The sequence below is a fragment of the Procambarus clarkii genome, chromosome 5 (assembly GCF_040958095.1).
Source record: "Procambarus clarkii isolate CNS0578487 chromosome 5, FALCON_Pclarkii_2.0, whole genome shotgun sequence".
In the NCBI taxonomy this organism is placed as follows: domain Eukaryota; kingdom Metazoa; phylum Arthropoda; class Malacostraca; order Decapoda; family Cambaridae; genus Procambarus; species Procambarus clarkii.
In genome coordinates this window covers 20,578,671-20,605,510 of record NC_091154.1, presented here as the reverse complement: position 1 = coordinate 20,605,510, position 26,840 = coordinate 20,578,671, and the positions used below count along the sequence as shown (strand labels likewise).

At 48.1% G+C, this 26,840-nt stretch overlaps 2 protein-coding genes across 3 annotated transcripts in view; one reads left to right on the top strand and one right to left on the bottom strand.

The window, feature by feature from the left end:
• Positions 1-26,840, top strand: part of LOC123763843 (zinc finger protein 271) — a 463,457-nt gene that overhangs the window by 26,590 nt on the left and 410,027 nt on the right. The window contains exon 2 of one of the 2 annotated variants that reach the window (XM_045751159.2): positions 19,337-19,483. The exons of the other annotated variant lie outside the window; for it this stretch is intronic. Within the exon in view, the coding sequence (XP_045607115.1) occupies positions 19,478-19,483 (6 nt within the window). The 5' untranslated portion in view covers positions 19,337-19,477. The remainder of the gene's footprint in view (positions 1-19,336; positions 19,484-26,840) is intronic. 2 annotated transcript variants of the gene reach the window in all.
• The window catches only part of LOC123766522 (uncharacterized), a 409,922-nt gene that overhangs the window by 108,632 nt on the left and 274,450 nt on the right, over positions 1-26,840 (bottom strand). The gene's annotated exons all lie outside the window — the stretch shown is intronic.

The window sequence follows — 26,840 nt, the reverse complement described above, 5'->3', positions numbered from 1 at the left end:
CTAAGCTAGTGCTAGTGAGTCCAGACAGTAAAAGGTGGTCACACAGAGTCAGCAGACAACGCTACCTCCCTCACCACCATGATTACTCCTTTCACTACAGCGCTAATTATCACAACAATCCTGCTATTATCAGAATCCTGGTCATTTCTGGGGGGAGCCCCGTCGGCTCCCCGGAGCTATCCCAGGCTGATATGCTAATGTCAGACTTTGGCATCAGTCATGTGTATGGAGTTCTTAGGCCTACCGGGGACCACGGCCAGAACCGGGCCCCCTCAGAGAGGCAAGGGGAGCAATGGCCTATAGAAGCCCCCGTGTAGTTGGAAGCATTCTATGTCTGCCATCGACCGGAACAGGCACCCAGAAAGGTAAGCGCCCCAAAACAAACCCCTATTCTGGTTAAAATTGCTACCTAAAACCGAACTAGTGGATAGAACTCCCCAACCGAAAACAAGCAAACTAGTGTGACGTCACACACTGCCGCGCCGCTGTCTGCGCAGCTCCCCCCTCCCCGGGAGGGGGAAGGGGGAGCCCCAGACCCCCCGCGCCGGCTACCCACACCTCAGTTCTTGAGGCTGATGCTATAGGCGATGGTCGTGTGCTCTGGCTCCGGTGTCGCTACTGCACTGTGCTTTGCGTGTGGTGTTAGTTTTGTGGGTGCGAGAGCTAGGAGTTATCTTCAGTACTCGGGCTGCATGCGCCTAGGGCTGCCTTCCCTAGGTGCCCTGTAAGTACTGCCCTTGGGGCTTGGGGCCACCTTCCACAGGCTCCTCGGGGTCTGCCTCTGCTGGTCCGTTTTACCTTTCGGTTTTTCGGCCGCCTGTTGGGCTCTTGGGTGTTCTGTTCTCCCTTGTTAGCGGCAGGTAAGAGGCAGTTTGCACTGGTAGGGGCGCAGGGTGCTGCTCAGCTTGTATTTCCCGACATCGCGGCCGGCTCTGTTCCTTGGGGTTCGCTGTCCTCTTGCGGGGTTTTGTTTTTCTTTTTGTTTTTGCCTGGTGGGGGGTTCTGTCATTTTATTCAGTTTGTTTTTGCCCTTCCACTGTTCTCCTCGGTGGCGCCCCCTGCAAGGTCCCCGTGAGTGTACACGTCCCTGGGGTTCAGCTTTAGAAGTTTGCTTGGTAGTTTTGGGCGCCGGTTTGCAGCACCCTGCCTGGGACTACCTGAGCGCGAGTCCTCTTAAAGTAAACGCTCAGGACCCTGGGAATCCCCTAGGGGGCGCGTGGGTCCGATGGATGTGACCCCGGAGTCCCCACTCGCTGTGTGCGAGTTTGAGGGTTGCTCGGTCCCCTTGTCTCAGGGTGACCCTCATTGTTTTTGCCTCTGCCACGCTGCCTGTTGGGTCGGTGATACTTTCGACCCTGAGTCCTGTGAGTGTTGCTGCTTGCTTGTGACTCAATTTACCCAATCCTCTGATGATTCTATTCGGGTACAGGCGGCACGTGCGTTGCAGCCTAGGTTTCGTCTGTTGCAACGCGCTCGGTTGGTTGCTTCCCCGGATGCCCCGGGGCTGCCCCGCTTTGCTTTTCGAGACCCGGACTTGGGGGTGGGGGTCGCTTCGATTCTGGTTCAGTCCGCACCTCCTCGTCCTTCCCCTTCTGTTCGTTCTGGTCCCCCGCCCCTGCTTCCGGCCCCGAAGCGTCTGAGGGTTTCGGGGTCGGAGCAGGGGTTACTTGATCTCGAGACTCGGGCAGCTTCGGGGGTTGCCCCTTCCGGGGGGGTGGCAGAGGCATTCGAGTCTTGTCTCCCGGCCGAAGCTTCAGGGTCTGACCAGTGGGCCCCCCTTCCTCCAGCTTTTCCGGCTGCTCCGTCCTTGTCTTGTGGGGTCGGGGCTTGGGGAGAGGACTCGGCCTCGGGTCCTGTGGTGACGGACCTCGAGGCTGGGGAGGGGCTGACTTGGGGGCCTTGGGCCCCGCTGGACCCCGCCTGGGTTTTTCTTCCCACTGAGCGGGGCTTATTGTTACAAGGAGTGGGGTTTTCTTTCCCCCCCCTCTGCGTACGAGTTGGATTTGGTGTCGGCCCCTCCCCGGGTTCGGTTCCGTGTTCCCCGGGTACGTCGGTTCCGTCCTTCCGGAGGTTTTCGGCTTATCGCATCCAACCTGGTGTGGTGCGAGCGGCCTTTGCAGCTTACCTCCTGCGTGACCCGGATTATGCCTCGGAAATGGATCCGTCCACGTTCAGGTTTGGGACTTCGTTCCCTTTCTGGCTCCGTTACGAGGTTCCGGAGTCGTCCTGGCTAGCAGACTGCCCCTTGTTTGGTCTGGATTCCTGGCATTCCTTCTGTCGTTCCCGCACGCTGGAGTGGCGGTAAGCTTCCACGGTGCTTCAGGTTTTCCTGGGGGTTGAACTTGACTACCTGAATGAGTGCTTGTTTGCCCCTGCCCTTCCCCGCGATGTGGGCGTTATTCAGCTCCATGTGCAGGTTCCCTCCCTTTCGGCGGCGCTCGTGTCGGAGGACTTGCGCGCTCGGGGCCTTTTGTGTTCGGCCTTGCGGTTCTTTTCCCTCCTGGAGCTGTCTTCGGATTGGCTCGTGGAGGATGTGGGGACGCTTGGGTCCGTCCCGGGGTCCGGCACCTTGTCCTCGGCTGCGCGTTCGTCGGCTGCCTTGTTGAAGCTGTTCACGCCGATTTTGCGGGATGCGGTTTCCCTGTTCTATGCTTCCCGTCTCGCGTGTCGGCAGGCGGTGCTGGGTTCCTCCGTGGAATCTGCTTGGGCTCTGGCTCATAGGCGTTCTTCACCTTTTTGTCCTCTCCTGTTTGGGAAGTCGGCCGTGGCGCAGTTTATTCAGGCTGCGTCGGCGGCTTGTCGTCCGATGTCGGACTTGTTGGTTTTCCGGGGGTCCCGGGGTGGGTCTTCCCGGAAAGGTCGTGCCAGGGCTCGGGGTTCCTCTCGTCGTGGTAGGCCTCTGGTGTCAGGTTTGGGGTTGGCTCCTCCTGCGGACCCTCCCTCGTCTGGTCGGCGCGGTGTTCGCGCTGTGCGGGGTTCTGGGTCTCGTAAGGGCCCTTTCGCGGTTTGCCCCCTTGACGGGGCGATGGGGGGGCGGCTTGCGCTGTTCGCCCGCGCCTGGTCCCACGATTCGTGGGCCTTTCGGGTCGTGTCTCGCGGCCTGCGGTGGCGTTGGGTGGCCCCTCCCCCCTTTGGGGGGTCGGGGCTGGCAGGGCAGGCTTCTTCCCCTGCGCTCTGTCGAGTCGTCTTGGAGTGGGTACGCTTGGGCGTCGTCGAAACGACGTCGTCCCTCAGATGGGTTTCCCGTCTGTTTCCGGTTCCGAAACGGGACTGCGCGGACCTGTGGTTCATTCTGGACTTGTCCCGTCTGAACCCCTGGGTTCATTGCCCCTCCTTTCGGATGACTACGCTGTCTCAGGTTCGGCTTGGATGGTGTCCCTGGACCTCCGGGACGCTTATTGGCATGTCCCGATTCATCCGCGGTTCAGGGACTGGCTCGGTTTTGTAGTGGGGCGTCTGAGTTACCACTTTCGTTGTCTCCCGTTCGGGTTGAACCTGGCACCTCGCGTGTTCACACGCCTTACACGGGTTGTGGTGGCTCGTTTGCGTCTCCTAGGTGTTCGGGTGTTGGCCTACCTCGACGACTGGCTGGTTTGGACTCCCAGCCAGTCAGCTTGCTTGCTAGCCAGAGATTTGGTTCTTTCCCAGCTCGCCGGGTTCGGGTTCTTGGTGAACTGGAGGAAGTCCCATCTGGTTCCCTCTCAGGTTCGGACTTGGCTGGGTCTCGTGTGGGACTCTCGAACCGCCTCCTTGTCTCTCCCTCCGGAGTCTCTCCTGCGGCTGTGGTCCCGCCTTCGTCTGTTTCTGGAGGGCCCTCGGGTCACCCGGCGGTTGCTCGAGGGGCTGTGCGGGTGCCTGAACTTCGCGATGGTGGTCTACCCGCCGGGTCGGGTTTGGCTTCGACGGCTGTTCTGGTTCCTTCGGGGTTCCCCCTTCCGCCTCTCTCGCGATCGCAGAGTTCGACCCCCGGGGGACTTGCGTCGGTTGCTGCGTCACCGGCTTCCTCTTCGGGTTTTTTGGGGTTCAGTGCCTTGGCGCCTACCTGAGCCCTCGCTCGATGTGTACACGGATGCGTCGTCTCTCGGCTGGGGTTTTGTGACCAGTGCTCACCAGGCCGGCCAGGGGCGTTGGGATCCGTCCTTCCGTCGAGCTCACAGTACGGTGCGGGAGTTCGCGGCAGTGTGGTTTGCTCTGGGGAGGATTCGGGTGGCCCGCGGATCGACGATTCGGCTCCATTCGGACTGCTCTCCGGTGGTTCATTGCCTGAACCGCGGGGGTTCGATGCGGTCCTTGTCTCTTTGGGGTTGGTCGCTTCGGGTGACTCGTCTGCTGAGTTCTCGGGGTTTGGCTCTCCTGGCGGTTCACGTACGGGGCGTGTCCAACGTCTTGGCCGACGCCCTGTCTCGCTTCGTTCCCCTCTCCACGAAGTGGACGGTCGACGACGAGTCCTTCCGTTGGCTTTGCCAGACGTTCGGGCGCCCCGAAGTGGACCTCTTCGCGTCGGCGTGGTCGCGGCGTCTTCCCGTTTATGCGGCGCCCTTCCCCGATTGCGAGGCCGTCGGGGTCGATGCCTTTCGGCTCGACTGGTCGAGGTGGGGGTTCCTGTACCTCTTTCCCCCGGTTCGGCTGTTGCTCCAGGTCCTGACTCGCTTAGAGACTTACCGGGGGAGAGTTGTCCTTCTGGCCCCTTGGTGGCCGGCCCAGCCTTGGTTTCAGGCGCTGGTTGCTCGGTGTCCGAACCCGAGGGTTTTCCCGCGGCTCTGCCTCTTTCAGCAGATCGGGCCGGTACGTCACGTGGCTGGTTCGATCTTCTCCTCGAGTCTTCGCGTATGGTTTTTTTGACTCGAGTCTATCATCATCTCTATGGTGATCAGGTGGCCTCCTTGTTGGTGTCCCACCTGAGGGCTTCTTCTCGGCGGCAGTATGAAGTTTTCTGGCGGTCCTTCCGTTTCTTTTTGCGTCTTCGTCGTGTTAGCTCCTTGTCTGTTCGGGTGGTCTTGTCCTTCCTCTCGTGGTTGTTTCAGGACCGTCATCTTATGCCTAACACTGTCGCTTCGTATCGTACGGCGCTGGCGGAGCCGCTTCAGCTTGCTTTCGGTATCGATGTTATGTCTGCGCCGTTTCGCAAGCTGTCTCGTGCATTGTTTCACCTCCGGCCTGTTCATGCGTCGCCTGAGCCGTCCTGGTCTTTGGACAGAGTGCTCGCTTTCCTTTCATCTCCTCGTTTCGTTGTGGCCCCTTCGGTCCAGGATTGTTTTTCCAAGGCACTTTTCTTGTTGGCTTTGGCCTCTGGGGGTCGGGTAGGGGAGCTTCATGCTCTCCTCCGGCGCAGGGGTTTTTGCTCTTTTGGTCGTGGTGATAGTTTTGTTCGTTTGCAGCCGTCTCCTTCTTTTCTGGCGAAGAATGAGACTGCTGCATTCCGGAGGGGTCCATGGGTGGTTGATGCTTGGTTGGTCAGGCCGGGGGTGCATCATGTTTTGTGTCCGGTTGCGGCGCTTCGCCGTTATTTGCGCGCCACAGCTTCTGTGTCCGGGGACGCGCTGTCGGTTGATCCGGTTTCCCTTCTTCCCTGTTCGCGGGTTCGGGTCTCTCAGGTCGTCCGCAGGGTTATTAGGTCCAGCCAGCCTGCGGTCTATCCGCGTGCCCATGACGTTCGTAAGTTCGCGGCTCTTGCTGCCGTCTTTGGGAATATGTCTTGGTCTGATATTCGGGCGCGGGGATTTTGGCGGTCGAACAGGGTCCTGGCTGCTCGTTACCTTGTGAATGTCCCTGGCCCTCGTCGGGCCTGTGTTGCTTTGGGTCGGCGGTTGCAACCAGTTGTCTCGGCTTCGAGTTGAGGGGTGAGCGACGACCGCCTCCCGGGTAAGTCCCTCTTTTTCTGTCTGTGGGTAGTTAGCTCCGGGGAGCCAACGGGGCTCCCCCCAGAAAACCAGCGTTGAATGTAATGAAACGCCATTTTCTGGGTGAGTCCCGGAGGCTCCCCGGCATCCCTCCCTCCCTCCGGTCTGCGGTTTTTCGCGTTTTTGACATCCAGCCTCAAGAACTGAGGTGTGGGTAGCTGGCGCGGGGGGTCTGGGGCTCCCCCTTCCCCCTCCCGGGGAGGGGGGAGCTGCGCAGACAGCGGCGCGGCAGTGTGTGACGTCACACTAGTTTGCTTGTTTTCGGTTGGGGAGTTCTATCCACTAGTTCGGTTTTAGGTAGCAATTTTAACCAGAATAGGGGTTTGTTTTGGGGCGCTTACCTTTCTGGGTGCCTGTTCCGGTCGATGGCAGACATAGAATGCTTCCAACTACACGGGGGCTTCTATAGGCCATTGCTCCCCTTGCCTCTCTGAGGGGGCCCGGTTCTGGCCGTGGTCCCCGGTAGGCCTAAGAACTCCATACACCTGACTGATGCCAAAGTCTGACATTAGCATATCAGCCTGGGATAGCTCCGGGGAGCCTCCGGGACTCACCCAGAAAATGGCGTTTCATTACATTCAACGCTGGTTTTTTACCAGTCAGGGGTCTTCTGTAATACTATCATCGCTAAATAATAGCATGTACATAAATATTTTGACATTTTTAGGTGATGCTGTGGTCACAAGCTGAACAGCGGTGTTGTGAGTTCATGCTGCGTGCGCCAGCCTTGGGGGCTCCCTCAGTACTGAGGCCCTGACACCCGGGAATGTTGCCCACGATTTTTTTTTTAAATGGCATCTGTTTACAAGAGCCTTGATGAAGGTGAGGTGAACCCCGTGTATCCGCGGGCCGTTTAAATCTTGCGTAGTACTCCAACACGTCATATGACGTGATGCACACTTTTGGGCAAGTTACTCAACACGTCATATGGTGTGTTGCGCAGTTTAAGGGTTAAATGTTAAACAAATCTCAAACTTATTGGCTTCAGCGTCGTGAAAGTTTCATCCCAATATTTTCAGAAATGGATTTTAAACAAATTTGTTTAAAAAGAACGTGTTGTTGATAAGGAGAACAGTGCCTATTAACTGTAACTGAGGGATAATGCAGTAATAAAGAGATGCAAGCACCTGTCCGATGCACAAAGAAAAAAAATAGTAGTAAAAAAGTGTCCACAAAGTGGATATGCACCTGGTGCCATTATGGCATTGCTGACTAATACATAATAACACCAATTATAATGAGTAAGTATGTTGTTATGCTCTATTCTGTTATATATCATAAAAATGAATTGCCCAGTGTTTATATGTTACTTTCACCAATGTCTAGAGATGATTTTTTATTTTTATTTCTCCTTTGTTTATTATATGATTTTGTTGTATCCTCTACAGTCTGGAGAGTGCATACCCCCTCCCTAACTATGTGAAGATAGAATGATATTGGTCAACAAATAAATCGTTTACAATGGGCAGAACTTGGGACTTGATTTTTTTTGGGGGGCTGATTTTTCATAGATTTCAAACTCTATTTTCTTTGTCTCTTTAGGTTGTTTGATGATTAGAAACCAGATTAGGGCTTTATCACTTCTATAAAGTATGTATCTCTATCCCATAAATCATTATAATTATCCCTATATTCTGTTTTTTTGGTGGGTTAATTTTTCTTGACTTCATTCCAACACATATTGACCCTACAACTTTCACATATTCAAGTACAAATGCCAAACAATGTTTATTAAAACATACAAGTAAATTAATAAATTACAGTGGTACCTCGGCCTCCGAGCACCCCTGGTTATAAGTTTTTCGGGTTACGAGCAGGATTTGCTCGGAAAATTTATATTGGGTTTCGAGGAATGCCTCAGGATACGAGTTTGTTGATACGCGTACGGGCCGACCTAGCGCTTGGTGGCACGGCGATCGCCGCTCAGTTTGCCAGTGCTTTGCACCCAGTGACTATCCCTCCTGAATTCTTCACAAGGATTTACCGTTTATTTTCTAAGTTTTTGCTATTTGAGCATAAAATCTGTTATAATATACATCGCAATGGGTCCCAAGAAAGCCAGTGGTAAGGTTCAAGGAAAGAAATCGCATGTGAAGATGACAATAGAGGAAAAGCAAGAGATCATTCGGAAGCATGAAAATGGTGCACATGTTGTTGAACTTTGTAGGCAGTACAACAAATCCACGTCTACGATATACACCATACTTGCCAAGAAAAAGGACGTTATGAGTGCTAAAGTGGCAAAAGGAGTATCAACAATCACGATACAAAGACCACAAATACTTGAGGAAGTGGAAAAGTTGTTATTAATTTGGATACACAACAAGGAGTTAGCGGGTGATAGTGTTTTGGAGGCCATCATTTGTAAGAAAGCCAGGGTATTGCACGAAGACCTTGTAAAGAAAACCCCCTGGAATGAGTGCAGAGAAAGACTTTAAGGCAAGCAGGAGATGGTTTGAGAAATTTAGAAAAAGAAGCGGTATTCATAGTGTTGTGAGGCATGGGGAGGCTGCCAGCTCAGACAAACCAGCCGCTGAGAAATTTATTGAAGAATTTAAAGAGTTTGCAGAGGCTGAGGGATACCTACTGTAACAGGTGTTTAATTGTGATGAAACAAAACTGTTCTGGAAAAGATTGCCTAAGAGGACATACATTACCAAGGAGGAAAAAGCATTGCCTGGACACAAGCCTATGAAAGGTAGGTTTATGCTTGTGCCGTGTTCAAATGCGAGTGGCGATTTGAAAATTAAACCCTTGTTCGTGAATCATTCTGAAAATCCAAGGGTTTTCAAACAGTATAAAGTGCAGAAAAATCAAATGTGTGTGATGTGGCACACATAATAAGGCATGGGTGACTAGGATTTTTTTTTCGGGTGAATGAAGTGGTGTGCCCTGCCATAGAAAAATATCTGCAGGAGAAACATTTGCCATTCAAGGCCCAGCTTCTTCTCGACAATGCTCCTGCTCATCCTCCAGGCTTGGAAGATGAATTGTTGCACAGATATAATAAATTTCTCACAGTAAAGTTCCTTCCTCCTAACACCACTCCTCTAATTTAGCCTATGGACCAGAAAATCATAGTGAATTTTAAGAAACTTTATGAAAGGGCACTTTTCTGGAAATGTTTTGAAGTGACTGAAGCCACAAACCTCACCCTCAAAGAGTTCTGGGAACACCATTTTAACATTTGTAGTTCTTTAAAACTCGTTGACAAAGCCTGGCAAGAAGTGACTCAAAGAACCCTGATCTCTGGCTGGAAAATTTTTTGGCCTGAATGTGTGACAGAACTAGACTTTGAGCAGTTTGAGTCTGTAAATGATGCGCCTATTGTTGAGGAAATTGTTTCTCTGGGCTGGCAAATGGGCTTGGAATTGTATGGTGATGATGTGGAGGAGTTGTTGGAAGAAGACAACGAAGAACTGACCACCAAAGAACTCCAAGCCCTTCAAAAGGAACAGCAAGAAGACCCAACTGAGGATGTTTCTCCAGTGGAGGAGGATGAGGCAGTAGCGAATGTCCCTTTTGCAGACATTAAGAAGTGGTGTCAGATGTGGGAAGAAATGCAAATTTTTATTGAAAAGACTTACCCAGAGAAAGCTGTAGTAGGCCGTTGCATTAATCTTTTCAATGACAATGTGATGCCTCACTACAGAGACATCTTGCAAAGAAGGGAAAAACAATCTTCCATGCACAGATTTGTTGTGAGAACATCAAGCAGTGAACCACAACCAGGACCTAGTGGTATGCAGGCAAAACGTGCCAGAGAATGCACCCCTGAGAGGTCCTCACTGCCTGATGTTATAATGGAAGGGGACTCCCCTTCCAAACAGTAACTCCTCTCCTCCTCCCCTTCTCCCCCCCCCCCCTCTTCACCATCTTCCATACGCCTACAGCATTCATCAGCAAGGGTAAGTAATAACTTGAACATAGTTTTGTAGTGTAGATTTAGATGAATTAGGTATAAAATTTAGTTTGAAGTGAGGTTTTTGGGTGGTGTGGAAAGGATTAATTCATTTCCCATTATTTCTTATGGGGAAATTGGCTTCGGGTTATGAGTTTTCAGGTTATGAGCTGTCTCTAGGAACGGATTAAACTCTCAAACCGAGGTAACCCTGTAGAACTACCGTATTGATTGTCAATAACTTCAACTTCAGTTATCTCTAAAACTAGATATTCATCTTTGAGTCAACTTAAAAAAATCCAGTTTCTGACCGATTCTCACCATTTTTACTTATAGGGTGCACAGCTGTCTGTTCTACAATCCTATTAGAATAGATTTTTCATAAACCCTAAACGTTTGGAGTTATACATTTTTTTTCTAAATATTGCGTATATTTCAAATGCCACACTGACAATTTTTTTTACTAAACTAAACTGAAAACATACATTCTAAATCTATGAAAATGAAGATCATAGGCTATTCTGAGAGCATAATAAGACCAAATGAGCAGTTGGTGATATTTTATATTTTTACAGCGATTTCAGAATCTGAAGTTTTCAATATTCAATTTTATAATTACTTTATACTAGCTGTACCCAGCCACAGCAATCTTCCCCTGTCTCCCAGTCCTCCCCACCGTTCCCCCCCCTCCCCCGTCCCCTCGTCCTCCTAACCATGCCTCACTCCCTCGTCCCTTTTTCTTCCCCTTCATCCTGCACTCCAGCATCCCCTCCTCGTCCTAACCATTCCCCCGCTCCACCATCCCCTCGTCCTCCCCACTATCTCCCACTCCCCCGTCCCTTCATCCTCCCTACCATTCCCCTCTCCCTGTCCCCTCGTCCTCCCCACTATCCCTTATTCCCTTGTCCTCCCCACTATCCCTTATTCCCTTGTCCTCCCAACCATTTTCCATTCCCCTCGTCCCCACCATCCCCAACTCCCCTGTCCCCTCGTCCTCCCCCCACAATTATCCCCTCCCCTGTCCCCTCGTCCTCCCCCCACAATTATCCCCTCCCCAGTCCCCTCGTCCTCCACACCATCCCCCACTCCTGTCCCCTCATCCTTCCCACCATTCCCCACTCCCTCGTCTGATCAAATGATCTGCTGTTCCCATCGTAAAATTGAGAACATCAAATGATCTGGGGTAGATTCACGAAGCAGTTACGCAAACACTTACGAACCTGTACATCTTTTTCTCAATCTTTGGCAGCTTTGTTTACAATTATTAAACAGTTAATGAGCTCCGAAGCACCAGGAGGCTGTTTATAACAATAACAACAGTTGATTGGCAAGTTTTCATGCTTGTAAACTGTTTAATAAATGTAACCAAAGCCATCAAAGATTGAGGAACGACGTACACGTTCGTAAGTACTTGCGTAACTGCTTCGTGAATCTGACCCCAGATGTTCCCATCACTGAAATATAAGAGACAGTTCAAAAAATAAAATAAAAAAAATGAAAAAAATAAAAAATAAACTATACTCACAAAATGAACGGTATGGTAAACAACACAGCTCAATTCTAAGGCAATGTCACACAAAATAATTAAATCAAAATTAAAATAAATCAAAATTTATGAAAATTCTATTTATCAATGAAATCGGAAACATTCAAATGAAATCGTAACACATTTAATATAGCATGTGTTGGTCTTATGTGCAACAGATGGCGCTGTTTTTCAAAAATGCATGTGTTTTTCCTGTCACTGGTGAGGCATGTATATAGTAGATATATAAAAAGACACGCCTATTCGAATGCAACGTTCTGTCTAAATTTCAAAGCAATTGGTAAAGAGGTTTCGATGTTTCCCACACATGAAAAACCCATGAAAAAAAAGTTTTTCAGAAAAAGCATGTTTTTTTTTTTTTTACTAGTCACAGGTGTGGCATCTATATAGTAGGTATATAAAAACACGTGCGTATTCGGATGGAACATTGTGTGAAAATTTCAAAGCAATCGGTGAAGAACTTTCGGAGATTAGCAATTTTGAACAAACGAACATTTCCATTTTTATTTATATAGATTTTCTTATTTTTCAAGTTACGTTTTCGATCATTTATACAAAGTTGCAGGATTTGCTAGTAGATACAGGATTTGCAGTAGTAGTAGTTGCAGGATTTGCTAGTAGAGTTTTTTCTGGTAAACTCCTCCAATACAGCCCAGTTTCATCTGCATTATAAATTTGATAAGAATATAAATTATTTGCCAAAATGTGTGTTCTTAATTTATGTTTAAATGGTTCTACACTGCTTTCATCTGCACTCAATTTTTCACTGACAATTTTCCTCTTCACAATATTGTGCCTCCCTTTGAACCTTGCAACCCACCCTTCATTGGCTTGGAAATCCTTTATTCCAAGGCTTGCTGCAAACCTGCTTGCAGCATTTTGTATTTCTGGGTGCGAATTGTCATGCCAGCTGTGCGGTGCTGAGCACACCATTTGTACACAGCCTCATCCAACTGTACATGCGTCGAAGTTTTCAAAGTTTTTCTACCACACCCTCTGCTAGTGCTTGTACCTGCACTCTCACTGGTTGAAATGTTTTTCAAATATTTCTCTCTGTGTTTCCTTATATCAGAAACAGTACTAGTGTCTATAATAAATTCCTTTGCGACACTTGAAGTTGACCGGCCATTTTCACAAAGTTGTATAACACGTAACTTGTCCTTAATTGTTAGGACAACCTTCTTCCTCTTAACACCTCCAGAATGATTGATGCGGCTACCAGACATAGTCTTGGCCAAAAATGTTCAAAGTTACTATGAAAATAAAAAAGTGATTTAAAAAAATATTTCATTAACCCTTAACATTCTAGGGGTATAATATCCTTTCTTCCCCACAGGCGCATGTAATTTTGAAAGAAAAAAATAATTTTTTTCTTCCTAACCTGTTAATTTGTGTTCACTAATCACAGGAAAAATAATAAAAAAATCGAAAGTGGCATATATTGCCCGCTATAGGACGTGGAAGTCTGGCAAAAAATAGGCGCTGACTCAGCGTGCGTCCCAGGCGGTCTGTTGCTCGCCAGCTGTCAGGCCGGAGTTGCCACAAAGAGATAATTACCTAATTATTTCAATGTCTCTGATTGATTTTTCATAGTTTTTTTGCTGTAATATTATTCAATAGTGTGTAGTTTGATATATTTATATAATAAAATGAGTGAATCATTGCTGTACTCAAAAATATGGTGTGCATATTGTTGATTCAATTATGTTCATCAGTCAGTGAACAAATACTTTGTCGGTTTTTACAATATAAGCACAGGTTATATATAAGTATCTGCATGTTTTGTTCACTATAAAGAACCACTAAGTCAAAAAGTAACGAGGAGTGACCGCCGTGTACCAGCCAGCCACTCACGCCCTCCATCAAGTCATCTGACTCACCCACATTCTCCTCCCACAATACTGTTTTTGCTATAATTCACTATATACAGACGTTATATATAAGTATCTACATTCGTGTTCACCATAACGAACCACTAAGTTGGCATGCTGAGTGGCAGTTCCAGTGGCAGCCCACCACTGGCTGCCACTGGCACCTCCCTCACCTCACCTGACTTGCCACCATTCTCCACCCACCATACTGTTTTTGCTTTTATATACAGACGTTATATATAAGTATTTACATGTTTTGTTCACCATAACTGTACATCTAAGCTTGTATGGTGAGTAAAGGCACAAAGACGCAGGACCTCACAGTCACCTGATGGCTGCCGCCATCAAGGCCAGACGCACTAATACTGTATTTCTATTCCAACAATACTGTGTGGTGTTATTACGCTATATACACACATTATATATAAATATCTACCTGTTTTATTCACCATACTTGTACAAGTAAACTGGTATGGTGCCCAAAGACCATCGTGGTAACCAGTAAACAACACCATCGTCTGCACGGTGGCGTCGTGCAGACGACGCCACCGCCCTCACCAAAATGGCGGCTCCCAACCTTCTCTTGCTGTTTATACCTTCTATACACTTTATATATAAGTATCTACATTTGTGTTCACCATAGCGAACCACTAAGCTGGTATGGTGAGTGCAGTCAATAAAAGGTGGCCACACACAGTCAGAAGACATCGCCACCACCCTCCCTCCCACAGCATTACTCCTCCCTCTATGGCACACAGTGCTAAATATCACCACAATCCTGCTATTATCAGAACCCTGGTCAGTTTTATGTCAGGTTTCTTCTGTAATAATATCATCGCTACATAATAGCATGAACAAGTATATTTTGGCATTTTTAGGCGATGCTGTGGTCACGAGCTGAACAGCAGTGCTGTTAGCTCATGCTGCATGCGTCAGGCTTGGTTGCTCACTGAATACTGAGGCCAATAACACCCGGGAGTTTGGCCCACGATTTTTTTTAAAAATGGCGTCTGTTTACAAGAGCCCTGATGAAGATGTGGTGAACCCCGTGTATCCGCGGGCCGTTTAAATCTTGCGTAGTACTCCAACACGTCATATGACGTGATGCGCAGTTGACTGGAACAACTTCCAACACGTCATATGACGTGATGCGCACTTTAAGGATTAATGGCACGGCACTGTGGTGTAACACGAGGGATAAGAGCACATGACTTGACCAGGCTTGAACGGAAACCACGTACAAAACTCAGACAAATCATAACAGAACGGAAAGGTAATGTAAAGGGTTTGGGTGTACTGATGTCGGAAGACCTTACATTTAAAGAACACAATAAAGTAGCCGTCACAACTGCAAGAAAAATGAGAGGTTGGATAACAAGAACCTTTCACACTAGAGATGCTATTCCGATGATATTTTTCAAGATGCTAGTGCTCTCTAGACTGGAATACTGCTGCACAACGACAGCCCCTTTGAAAGCTGGAGAAATTGCTGACCTGGAGAGTGTGCAGAGATCCTTTACTGCTAGAATCCACTCAGTAAAACATCTTAACTATTGGGACCGACTAAAGAGCCTAAACCTGTATTGTCTTGAGCGCAGGCGGGAGAGATACATAATAATTTACACATGGAAAATAGTAGAGGGGCTGGTCCCAAACCTGCACACAGAAATAACAGCACATGAGACCAGAAGGCATGGCAGGGTGTGCAAAATACCCCCGTTGAAGAGCAGAGGTGCAACAGGTACTCTGAGAGAGAACTCTATCAACATCAGAAGCCCGAGACTGTTCAACACACTTCCACTACACATAAGGGGTATAACTGGCCGACCCCTCACAGTGTTCAAGAGAGAACTGGATAAACATCTTTAACTCTCAAACTGCTAGGGACCCAAATGGAATTCACACCCACAGGCGCAACAAAAAAAAAAAAAAATGCAAAAAATTCTTTCGTCTTATAGAAGTGTTCATTTTTGTTCCCTGATCACGGAAAAAATAACAAAAAAATCGTAGGTAGCATATTTTAGCCGCAATAGGGTAGGGAAGTGTGGCAAAAAAGGGGCGTTGGCAGAGCCTTCGCCAGACGAGATCTACTCCGCCCGAGCTGTCAGACGGCAATTGCCACAAATATATTATTACCTAATTATTTCAATGTCTCTGATTGATTTTTTCTTAGTTTTTTTGCAGTAATATTATTCCATACAGTGAATTGTGGTATATTTATATAATAAAATGTGTGAACCATCGCCTGTACTCAAAATTATGGTGTGCATATTAGTGATTCAATTATTATGTTCATAAAACAATAAACAAATAGTTTTGCTGTTGTTACACTATATACACAGGTTATATATAAGTATTTGCATGTTTTGTACACCATAACGAACTACTAAGTTGGTCTTGTGAGTCAAAAAGCAACGAGGAGTGATCGCCAAACACCAGCGAGCCACTCACTGCCACTCCCTCCCTCAACACCACCTCACTCACCCTCATTCACCTCCCACAATACTCTTTCTGTATTTATTCACTATACACAGACATTATATATACGTATTTACATGTTTTGTTCACCATAACTGTACATCAAAGCTTGTATGGTGAGTAAAGGCATAAAGACGTAGCTACTCACACAGTCAGCTGATCGGCGGCCGCCCTCAAGGCCAGACGCACTAATATTTGTCCTCCAACAATATTGTTTGTGGTGTTATTACGCTATATACACACATTATATATAAGTATCTACCTGTTTTATTCGCCATACCTGAACAAATAAGCTGGTATGGTGCCCAACGATCATAGGGGCCATCAGTAAACAACATGCCAAGTCGTGCAGACGACGCTCCTCCCTCACCAAAATAGCGGCTCCCAACCTACTCCTCTCGCTGTTATCTCACACTATACATAAGTTATATATAAGTATCTACATTTGTGTTCACCATGGCGAACCACTAAGCTGGTATGGTGAGTGCAGTCAATAAATGGTGACCACACACAGTCAGAAAACGACGCCACAACCCTCCCTCCCACAGCCTTACTCCTCCCTTCATGGAGCACAGCGCTAAATATCACCACAATCCTGCTATTATCAGAATCCTGGTCAGTTTTATCACAGTCAGGGGGCTTCAGTAATACTATCACTGCTAAATAATAGCAGTATCATTTATATTATGGTATTTGTAGGCGATGCTGTGGTCACAAGCTGAACAGCGGTGCTGTGAGCTCGTGCTGCGTGCGCCAGCCTTGGTGGCTTGCTCAATACTGACGCTGTAACACCCAAGAATGTTGGCCTGGATTTTTTTCTAGGTGGCATCTGGCAACTATCGGTCGTGGCTGTACTATAGCTGCCCCTATCCCAGGCGGGGCGTTTAAATTATAGCGCTAGACACGAAATCATATATAAATGATGTGCGCGGTTTCGGTTTTGTCACTGATATCATTTATATATGATATGCGCGGTTTGAGGGTTAAAGGATACCTGATCAACTAGGCTGTGACTCATACGTCAGGCCGCGAGCAGCCGCGTCCAACAGCCTGGTTGACCAGTCCAGCAACGAGGAGGCCTGGTTGACAACCAGGCCGCGGGGTCACTGAGCCCCGGAATCACCTCAAGGTAACCAGGCTTGGACGGGTCCACTTGGGGCAGGCAGGCAATGTTGCATAGGCCGCCAGGAGGAAAAAAATCACTATTTTTGAAGGAAACTTCAGCCTGTGGAAATATTTTTTAGGAAACTTGTATAGTATTTTTTTATTATATAATCACTAGTATTTCCTTTCTTTTTTGGCTATGATGAATTTTCTAAAATTTATGGTAATTCATATACTGTAGTGTATAGGTCGGTCCACATTCCCCTTATCCCCCCAGGTGGTCCCTCCCAATGCTCTCACTCTCTCCCAACATGATCCACCCACCCCACCCCCCCCTTCCTACACCACGCGCCTAGAGCCACACCGTATGAGATTAATACGGTATGGCCCGCCACCTGACTTTCGTATCTGGACAATTCACTGCTTGTCCGGCTGACTGCCCGGATAGTGCAACATTGGCAGCAAGTTAACCGGCTCAGAGTTTTTATCCGGTCAAACACCCGATTTTCCGGCTCCCATGGACATTTCGGCCGGATATTGAGATAATTTTTCTGGTCACAATTTTGGCCATATAAGGGCATTTTCCGGATATTCGAATCCCGGATAATCGAGTGTCTACAGTACTGTACGTGTTCAATATACATAGGATTGGCACGAAAAAACAAATAAAATGTATTTGGAACTGTGCAAAAAATGAACAAAAATATATTTGTGGCAACTGGTGCATCTTGAGCCAGGCGCGCTAGTGGCCCCGGGGGCATATGCCACAGGTGACCAGGGATTGATGATGTCACGCGCAAACTTATGGACCCCATAGCAGCCAAAGTAAGTACAATTTCGACTTTTTGTTAACATATCCATACTCAGGGAAGGGTTTTTGACACCTTAAAAAACTAAGAATTTTTTCCAGATAATTTATTTCCTGTGCACTGGGGGTGGGGTGTCATATTTGGAAGCCGAGCAGTTGAGGGGTTAATACTTTCCTGTTCAGATAAAGCATTTTAGTGTCATCGGTACTCAAACAGTAAATATCTGATGATGTTAAAATGCATCATCCTATTCATGAATGTTAATATTATCATTGCTGCGATGCATAATTATTATAAATTGGCTCAATTGTTGCATCTATTCATGATGCATAATAACACAGAAAGGTTGGACTGTGACAGTGTTAAGCTGAGCATGTGCAAGGCGTTGGGAAAAGTAGTGAAAAAATCTCTGGGACGGCACAATGTTGCCTCTGAGAGAATCAGTGATATATTTGTAGTAAAAGCATTAAAAACTAGAAGACCATTATAGGCACAGCTGAACAGAACCACCACAAAATTTCAGCAAGGAGACTCAAAAGCAACAGACTGCAACCCTCAGTGGAAAGGAGGAATTAAGTTTCACATCCCAACCAAGAAAAACAGTCTAACTCCAAAAGCAAAAGCATTGGTAAGCTATGGTAAAAACCCAGCATCGAGTGTAATGAAACACTTCTTTATTGGGTCTCCCTCAAACTATCTTGCCCGAAACGCTATGCGTATTAGTGGATTTAGGTATTGTATGTACTAGCTCTATCTATAAATCCAACATTATGTTTGTAAATCAACTATGTATGTACTTTTCCTGAATAAAGAATTTAATTTAATTTAATTAATGTAAAATTTAATTTAAACTTGCTGAGATTGCTTCATATAATTGGATCACATCAGACACGGGAGGTGGCTTCCCATGACATGGCTAGTTAGCCGATGCACTCAATGAAGGTGCAACCTGGAGTGTTTAACAAAATGCTCTACACCTCCATACTTGTAGAAACTACTGGTAGTAGCCACTATACAGCACCAAACATCAGTAACTTTCTAGTGTATCAAGTGGTAAAAACTCAATTAAGCAGGCCTCAATAAAAAAACTCATATGTTTTACCTTTCTGGATGACTTTCTAAGCTCCTCCTAACACCAGTAAAACTTCAGATACCATTTAATTCCTGGGTTGGAATATTATCCTGCCTGATATGCTAATTCTAGATAATAGCCTCAGTGGATCTTGCTGTAGGGGGTAATTTGTGGCACACACAAAGCTAAAGCAACCTCAACTTTTGCAGTACCCACCCACAAATGTCCTGTGTGGGGGGCAAGCCTTCCAGACCTAGATTAGTCTCATCCTCCATCTGACATGCAGCCACTGACCTTCGACCTGATATATTGAAGTCATGGTCATCTTCGCATCTGAAGGATGAACATCGAAATCAATCGAGTGAAAAAGTGTTGACTGTTGCATACTTACAAACAATATGACTGGTAGATTGACAGACCATTTTAAAACTTTTAATAGTCATTTTATATTTTTAAGGAACACTTTCATATTGCTTACTAAAATTTCATATGCTTGCTTGAAATTTTTATTTTTTTTTGTCCTAAAATGTTTGGGTTAATAGGATAAATTTGGGTCAGGGAAAATGTAATTATTACATTCTTTCTTGGGGTAGTGGAGGTAGGGACTCACCTAAGCTAATTACTGTAAGAGTATAATTTCAATAATTTTATCCAGACCGCAACATCACGACCATTCCCGCTGCTTAACTCGCTAATGACGATCGGAAACAATACTACAACACATTGTTGAGGATAGGCAACAGTGTATCTAGCCCAACTGCACGATCAGCAAGAATAACAACAAACACTACTATTAATGATGGTAAGTATGAAATAAGTTATATCACAGGTATAATCTTTACATGCCATTTGAGAGCAGCAATATCAGCAGACAAGTGATTGGTCCACCTTGGCCAGTTGGCTAGTGCAGGGGTTGTGCACTTTAATGTTTCACTGTCGATCATGACAGTTTTCCACTAGTCACCTTTTGAGAAATTTTCATTTCTCATCAGGGTCGGCTCTTTTGAAATCTGTGTCAGGCCTGGCAGTGCTATGGAACTTGATTGCCAAGCAAAATCAAATTACTAGTTAGCACATAGCATACAGCGGCCAGGATATGAAATGTTACATCTACTGTCAATAAATAGATCTAAAGTTTAACCCTTGCACTGCGCACCTTCTAACATAACATTCCAGTGGTGCACTGAAAATAAATTTTTCCAAAAACATTTTTTTTCTGGGGGAGCCTCTTTGGCTCCCCGGAGCTATCCAGGCTGATATGAATATCATTAGACTTTTGCATCAGTGTGAATGGAGTTCTAAGCCTACCGGGGAGCACGAGCTAGAACCTAACCACTTCAGAGAGGGACGAGAAGCAATGGCCTATAGAAATGCACATGTAATTTGGAGCATTCAATGTCTGCCATCGACCGGGCCAGGCACCCAGAAAGGTAAGCACCTCAAAACAAACTATACTGGTTAAAACAATGAAAATAGACAAATGAGTGGACAGAACTCCCCAACTGAAAACAAGCATACGAGTATGACATCACATGAGCTGTGCCGCATGTCTGCGCAGCTGGGGAGGGAGGAGCCCCAGACTCCCGCGCCAGCGATCTACACCCCCATTTCTTCGGCTGATGTGATTGTGCATGGTCGTGTGGCTCCAGCTCCAGACTCACTCTGTGTTGTGCTGTGTCTTGGGTCTGGTACTGCTCTTACAGTGGCGTGAGAGCTGGGAGTAATATTCACAGGTACTCGGGCTGCATGTGCTTAATTAGGGTCCCCTTCCCCGAGTGCCCTGTACGTACCACCCTTGGGGCTTGGGGTTATCTACCACAAGTCACCTTGGGGCTACTAATGTTGGTCTTTTGACGCTCGGTGATTGACCGCCCTGAGCGTGTTGAGGGTTTTCCTCCTTTACCTTGGGGTAAGTGGTAGTTTTTGCAGTGGTAGGGGCGAGGGAAACTGCACAGCTCATTTTCACCTATAACAGCGGCTGGCTCTGTTCCCCCTGGGTGCGTTGTCCTCTTGTGGGGGTTTTCTTTTCTTTTTGTTTAGGCCTGGTGGGGGTCTGCCCTTGTTTCCTTCCTCCAGTTATATTAGGATTTGGCCTGTGTTCGGTGGTGCCCTCTGCTTGGCCCCCGTGAGTGGACACGTCCCGGGGGTTCAACTTTAGAAGTTTGTTTAGTAGACTTGGGTGCCGGTTAGCAGTACCCTGACAGCTGAGTGGACAGCGCTTTGGATTCGTAGACCTGAGGTTCTGGGTTTGATCCCTGGTGGAAGCGGAAACAAATGGACAGAGTTTCTTTCATCCTGATGCCCCTGTTACCTAGCACTAAATAGGTACCTGGGAGCTAGACAGATGCTACCAACTGCTTCCTAGGGGTGTGTAACAAAAAGGAGGCCTGGTTGAGGCCCTGGTCGGGCCGCGGGGATGTTAAGCCCAATGGTATGGAGTGGGGTTCTCCTTCCCCCCTCTGCGTGCAAATTGGATTTGGGTTCAGCTCCTCCCCGAAATTATCTCAAGATAACCTCAAGATAACCCTGCCTGGGATTACCCTTAGCATTTCCAGTCTCGGGGCCCTGGGAAACCCTGGGAAATGCATGGGGTCAGATGGATGCAACCCCTGGGTCCCCTCTCACTTTGTGCGAGTTTAACGGTTGCTCTGTCCTCTTATTTCAGGGGGACGCTTATTGTTTTTGCCTCCGTCATGCTGCCTGTTGGGTCGGTGACACCTTTGACACTGAGTCCTGCAAGCATTGTTGCTTGTGACTCAATTCACCCAGTCTGATGATGATATTATTCGGGTGCAGGCGTCTCAGGCGTTGCATGCTAGGTATAGATTACTGCAATGTTTTAGGTTGGTTGCCTCCCTGGAAGCCCCTAGGCTGCCCTGCTTTGCTTATAGGGACCCGGACTTGGGGGTGTTGGTCCTTTCGGCCTTGGTTCAGTCCGCACTCCTTTGTCCTTCCCCCCTGCTGTGGTTCATTCTGCCCCCCCCCTTCCCCTGCTTTCGGCTCCTAAGTGTCTGAGGGCTTCGGGGTTGGGGTAGGATTTAAAGGTTTCCGAGATTCGGGCAGTTTCGGGGGTTGACCCTTCCAGGGGTGGCTACGGAGACATTCGAGTCCATTCCTCCAACCATAGCTCTGGGGTCTAACCAGTGTGCCCCCCCCACCCCTTACTAATTTTTTCTGTCGCTCCAGCTTTTTCTTGTAAGGCCAGGGCTTTGGAGGATGACTCTCCCCAGGGGCCTGATGTGGAGGTTCCTGGGGTTGGGGAGGAGCTGACTTGAGGGCCTTGGGCCCCATTGAACGCCGCCTGGGTTTTTCAACCCTCTGAGCGGGGCTTACTGTTACAAGGAGTAGGGTTTTCCTTCCCCCCCTCTGCGTACAAGTTGGATTTGGGTCTGGCTCCTCCCCAGATTCGGCTCAATATCCCTGTGGATCCTTCGGTTCCGTCCTTCCGAAGGTTTTCAGCTTCCCGCATCTCGTCTACTGAGGTGCGGGCGGCACCTCAGTAGGTGCTGACGTTTTGGCTTACCTCTTACGTGACCCAGATTATGCCTCTATAATGGATCTGTCTTCCTTCAGGTTTGGGTCATTGTCTCCATACTGGGTTCGTTGTGAGGTTCTGGAATCGTCCTGGCTAGCGGACTACCTTTTGTTGGCGCTGGATGCTTGGAGTGCTTTGTCATACCCACGCGCTTGAACGGTGCGAGGTGTTGACTGTGGTCCAGGTTTCCCTTGGGAGCGACTTTGAGCATCTTAATGAGTGCTTGTTCGCTCCTGCCGTTCTGCAAAATGTTGGCGCGTTTCGGCTTCACATACAGGTTCCCTCCCTGTAGGCTGTGCCTGTGGCTGAGAACTTGCTTGCTCATGGCTTGTTGCTTCGGTCTTGAGTTTCTTTTCCCTCCTGGAGCTGTCTTCAGATTGGCTTGCGGAGGATGTGGAGACAATTGGGGTCATTCCCGTGTCTGGTGCCTTAGTAACAGCTGCTCGGGCATCATCTGTGCTGCCTCAGTTGTTTGCGCCACTCCTGCGTGATGCGGTGTCACTGTTTTTCGTTGCGCGTCTTGTGTGTCGACAGGTTGTGCTCTCTTCCTCCTCGGAATCTGCTTGGGCCTTGGCTCTTAGGTTATCTTCGCCCTTTTGTCCCTTGCTGTTTGCGGACTCTGCAGTCGAGCAGTATATGCAGGCAGCGGCTTCCAGCTGTTGTCCGATGTCCGACTTGTTGGTTCTCAGGGGGTCTTGTGTGGCTTTCTTCCGGGAGGGTCATGCCAGGGCTCGGGGTTCCGTTAGTCGTGGTAGGCTACAGGTGCCAGTTTCGGCACTGGCACCGCCTTTGGAACTGTCTGTATCTGGTCGGCACGGTGATTGCTGTGTGCAGGTTGGGTTCTTGTAAAGGGCATCAGCCCTTTTGCTGTTCACCCCATTGACGGGGCGATTGGGGGGGGGGAGGCTTGCTCTGTTCGCTCATGCCTGTTCTCACGATCTGTGGGCTTTTCGGGTCGTTTCTTGCGGTCTTCGGTGGCGTTGGGTGGCTCCTCCTCCTCCTTCAAGAAAGGGGGTTCGGGGCTGGTGGGGCAGGCCTCTTCTCTTGCGCTGTTGGGTCGTCTTGGAGTGGGTGCGCTTGGGTGTGGTCGAAATGACGACGTCTCTCAGGTGGGTCTCCTGCCCGTTTCCAGTTCCAAAACGGGACTGTGCGGACCTGCGGTTCATTCTGAACATGTCCCGTCTGAACCCCTGGGTTTTTTGCCCCCCTCCTTTCGGATGACCACTTTGTCCCAGGTCCAACTTCTGTTTGAACCGAGCACTTGGATGGTGTCCCTAAATCTCCGGGATGTGTATTGGTACGTTCAGATATATCCAGAGTTCAGGAACTGGCTCGCTTTTGTTGTGGGGCATCTCGGTTACTGCTTTTGTTGTCTCCCGTTTGGGTTGATCCTGGCCCCCTCGCATTTTTATACGCCTTACCCGGGTCGTGGTGGCCCGTCTGCATCTCTTAGGGGTTCAGGTGCTGACCTACCTCGACGACTGGCTGGTCTGGGCTCCCAGCCAGTCCCCGTATGTGCTCGCCAGGGATTTGGCTCTTTCCCAGCTCACCAGGTTCAGGTTCCTGGTGAACTGACAAAAGTCCCATCTGGTTCCCTCTCGGGTTCGGACTTGGCTGGGTCTTGTGTGAGACTCTTGGACCGCTTCCTTCTCTTTCCCTCTGGAAAGACTGCTTGATCTACCTGCAAGGTCGGGTTTGGCTTTCTCGGCGTGGTCGAGGCATCTTCTGGTATATGTAGTGCCCTTCCCTGACTGCGAGGCTGTCGGGATCGATGCTTTTTGGCAGGATTGGTTGGGGTGGGGGTTACCTGTAACTTTTTTCCCTGGATCTGCTGTTACTCCAAGTCCTAGCTTACTTATACTTACCAGGGGATAGTAGTCCTCTTGGCTCCTTTGTGGCCAGCCCAGCCTTGGTTTCAAGCGCTGCTTGCTCAATGTCCGAACTCGGGGGTTTTCCCGCGGCTCCGCCTCTTTCAGATGATCGGCCCGGTCCATTACGTGGCTGGTTTGCTCTTTTCGAGTCTTCGCGTCTGGTATTTTTTACTCGGGTCAATCACCGTCTGTATGGTGATCGGGTACGGCTGTGCTGGTGCTGGGTACGGCTGTGCTGGTGCTGGGTACGGCTGTGCTGGTGCTGGATACGGCTGTGCTGGTGCTGGGTACGGCTGTGCTGGTGCTGGGTACGGCTGTGCTGGTGCTGGGTATGACTGTGCTGGTGCTGGGTACGGCTGTGCTCGTGCTGGATACGGCTGTGCTGGTGCTGGGTACGGCTGTGCTGGTGCTGGGCACGGCTGTGCTGGTGCTGGGCACGGCTGTGCTGGTGCTGGATACGGCTGTACTGGTGCTGGGTATGGCTGTGCTGGTGCTGGGTATGGCTGTGCTGGTGCTGGGTACGGCTGTGCTGGTGCTGGGTACGGCTGTGCTGGTGCTGGGTACGGCTGTGCTGGTGCTGGGTACGGCTGTGCTGGTTGATTTTCTGCTAGTTCGTGAAAAATATTGACTCATTTTCATTTGTTTCCTTCTTTTTTGTCATGTCCTTGAGACAAATATCTTTCATCGTCCTTAGGTGTTGATAAAAGCCTGGTAGCTCTGGATTGTCAGTTTGTGAAACAATATCAAGGAGTTTTTCAACATAGAACAATGCGTCAACACACGTAGCAGATTGTAAACTGCTATCATTCTCATCCTCATCTTCCTCTCCGTCGTCGTCAACAGTGCCAGTAACATTTTGTATAATCTCATCATCTGTTAAATGACCTATGGGTGGATCGACTGCATCAATATCTAACCACTCCTCCACATCGTTCAGCGTCAACTCCACCTCACCAGCGGCACGCAGTTCTTGATAAATATCATTTGAAAATCCTTCAAAATCCATTTCTTCCTCAGTCACTTCATCAGCATGATCAAGCAACAGGAGTTTTTTCCAACAATTTCTTAATGTTGACTCTTGAACTTCATCCCAAACTTTAGCCCAGTTGTAAATGCCTTCCTTAATTGAGCATTTTTTGTAACGTTCCAGTGTTGCTTGACCTCGCGAATCGGTTCCTTGTCTTTTGTCTTCATCTGACAACACCACCATGATTTCTTTATTCATTGCTCGTTTGTAGAGCCTTTTCATTGCATATATAACACCCATATCCATTGGCTGGATCAGAGAGGTGGTATTGAGAGGCAAGGCCATACATTTGATGCGTCCATCATGTGACGTTAATTTGTCGAGCCCTACATGAGCTGGGGCATTGTCAACCAAGAGTAATGCCTTTACATCATTCCGTCTCACTCCACACTTCTTTATCTGAAAATCTCTTACTTCTTTGCAAAAATGATTTTTGAACCAGTCTACAAAAATATCTCCAGTAAACTAAGCTGTTTTAGAGCTGTAGTAGACCACAGGTAGCTTGTTCATTAAATTTTTCAAAGCACGTGGGTTTTTTGACTTCCCCACAATGGCGGACTTTGTTCTGTGACTTCCGTCTGCATTTGCACACAGCATGGCAGAAACTTTTTCTTTGTTTACCTTACGGCGAGGAACACACTCATCTAGCCTAGATGCCAAAGTGTTGTTCTGCAAGCATTTCCAATTAAAGCCTGTTTCATCGGCATTGTATACCTGAAAACGCCTTAGATCATTTGTTATTATGTAATCATTTAATTTACGCTTAAATGTCTCGACTGAATCCGTATCTGCACTTAATGATTCTCCACAAACTTTCCTGTTCTTAACACTTTCGCCCGGGCATGACGCAGCATTGCGTCATCCGTTTACTGTCGGTAATACCGGGGATGACGCAGCATTGCGTCATCCACTTTAAATAATCGCCAAAAATCAGGTATTTATCCGATTTTTTGGGGACTGGTTTTAAAATGTGCGCCGATGTCTTCCCATTTTCTTTGTTGAGCCTCGTGGCCCTCAGGTGGCTTGGCACACGCCGTGGGCCCATTGTTTTCGCTCCACTGTTGTGACCAATGTCGCCTCCCCTCGCATCTCAAACGTGTGAACATTTCGGCTATTTTCCGTGGCTATATTTCTTACTGCGGCTTTAGAAACTATCTACGCTTACTCCACGATGGATAGTGATCATGAACAAAGCCCTTCCAGGAAGAAAATTGCGAAAGAAAGGCTTGAAAAGGGAGGGAATTGGGAGTGTAGCTGGAAGGCGTCTGAGCGCTCACTCGCGGCTAACGCGTGGCCCGTCTTCAACTCGTCAGCGGTTGGAGCGTTACCAGGTTTTTTATTTTATATGCTAATGTACCTCTAGAGAATTCTATTGCGAACCCATTGAGACCAAAATAAAAGACCTAGGACAAACATTGAGGTGACCAGAGTGAAAATAGTGAAAACATTTTATCGCGTTTGTGCGCTCCTGGGTAACTCGTTCGCACTTTCTCTGTTTGCTGTGGGTAATTAGCCGGGCTTTTGGAGTTTATATGCATTTAGTGCTGTAGAGAATTCTATTGTGAACACAATGATACCAAATTTAATCTCTTAGGACGAGAATTAAGGTGACAAAGTTGAAGTGAGTATACACTTTTCAGAATTTACGCGCGCTCCCGTGACACCCTGGGTCCCATATCGCACAGTTGAGGGGTGGCGCACGGGGTACGCCAAAGTGTTAATATTA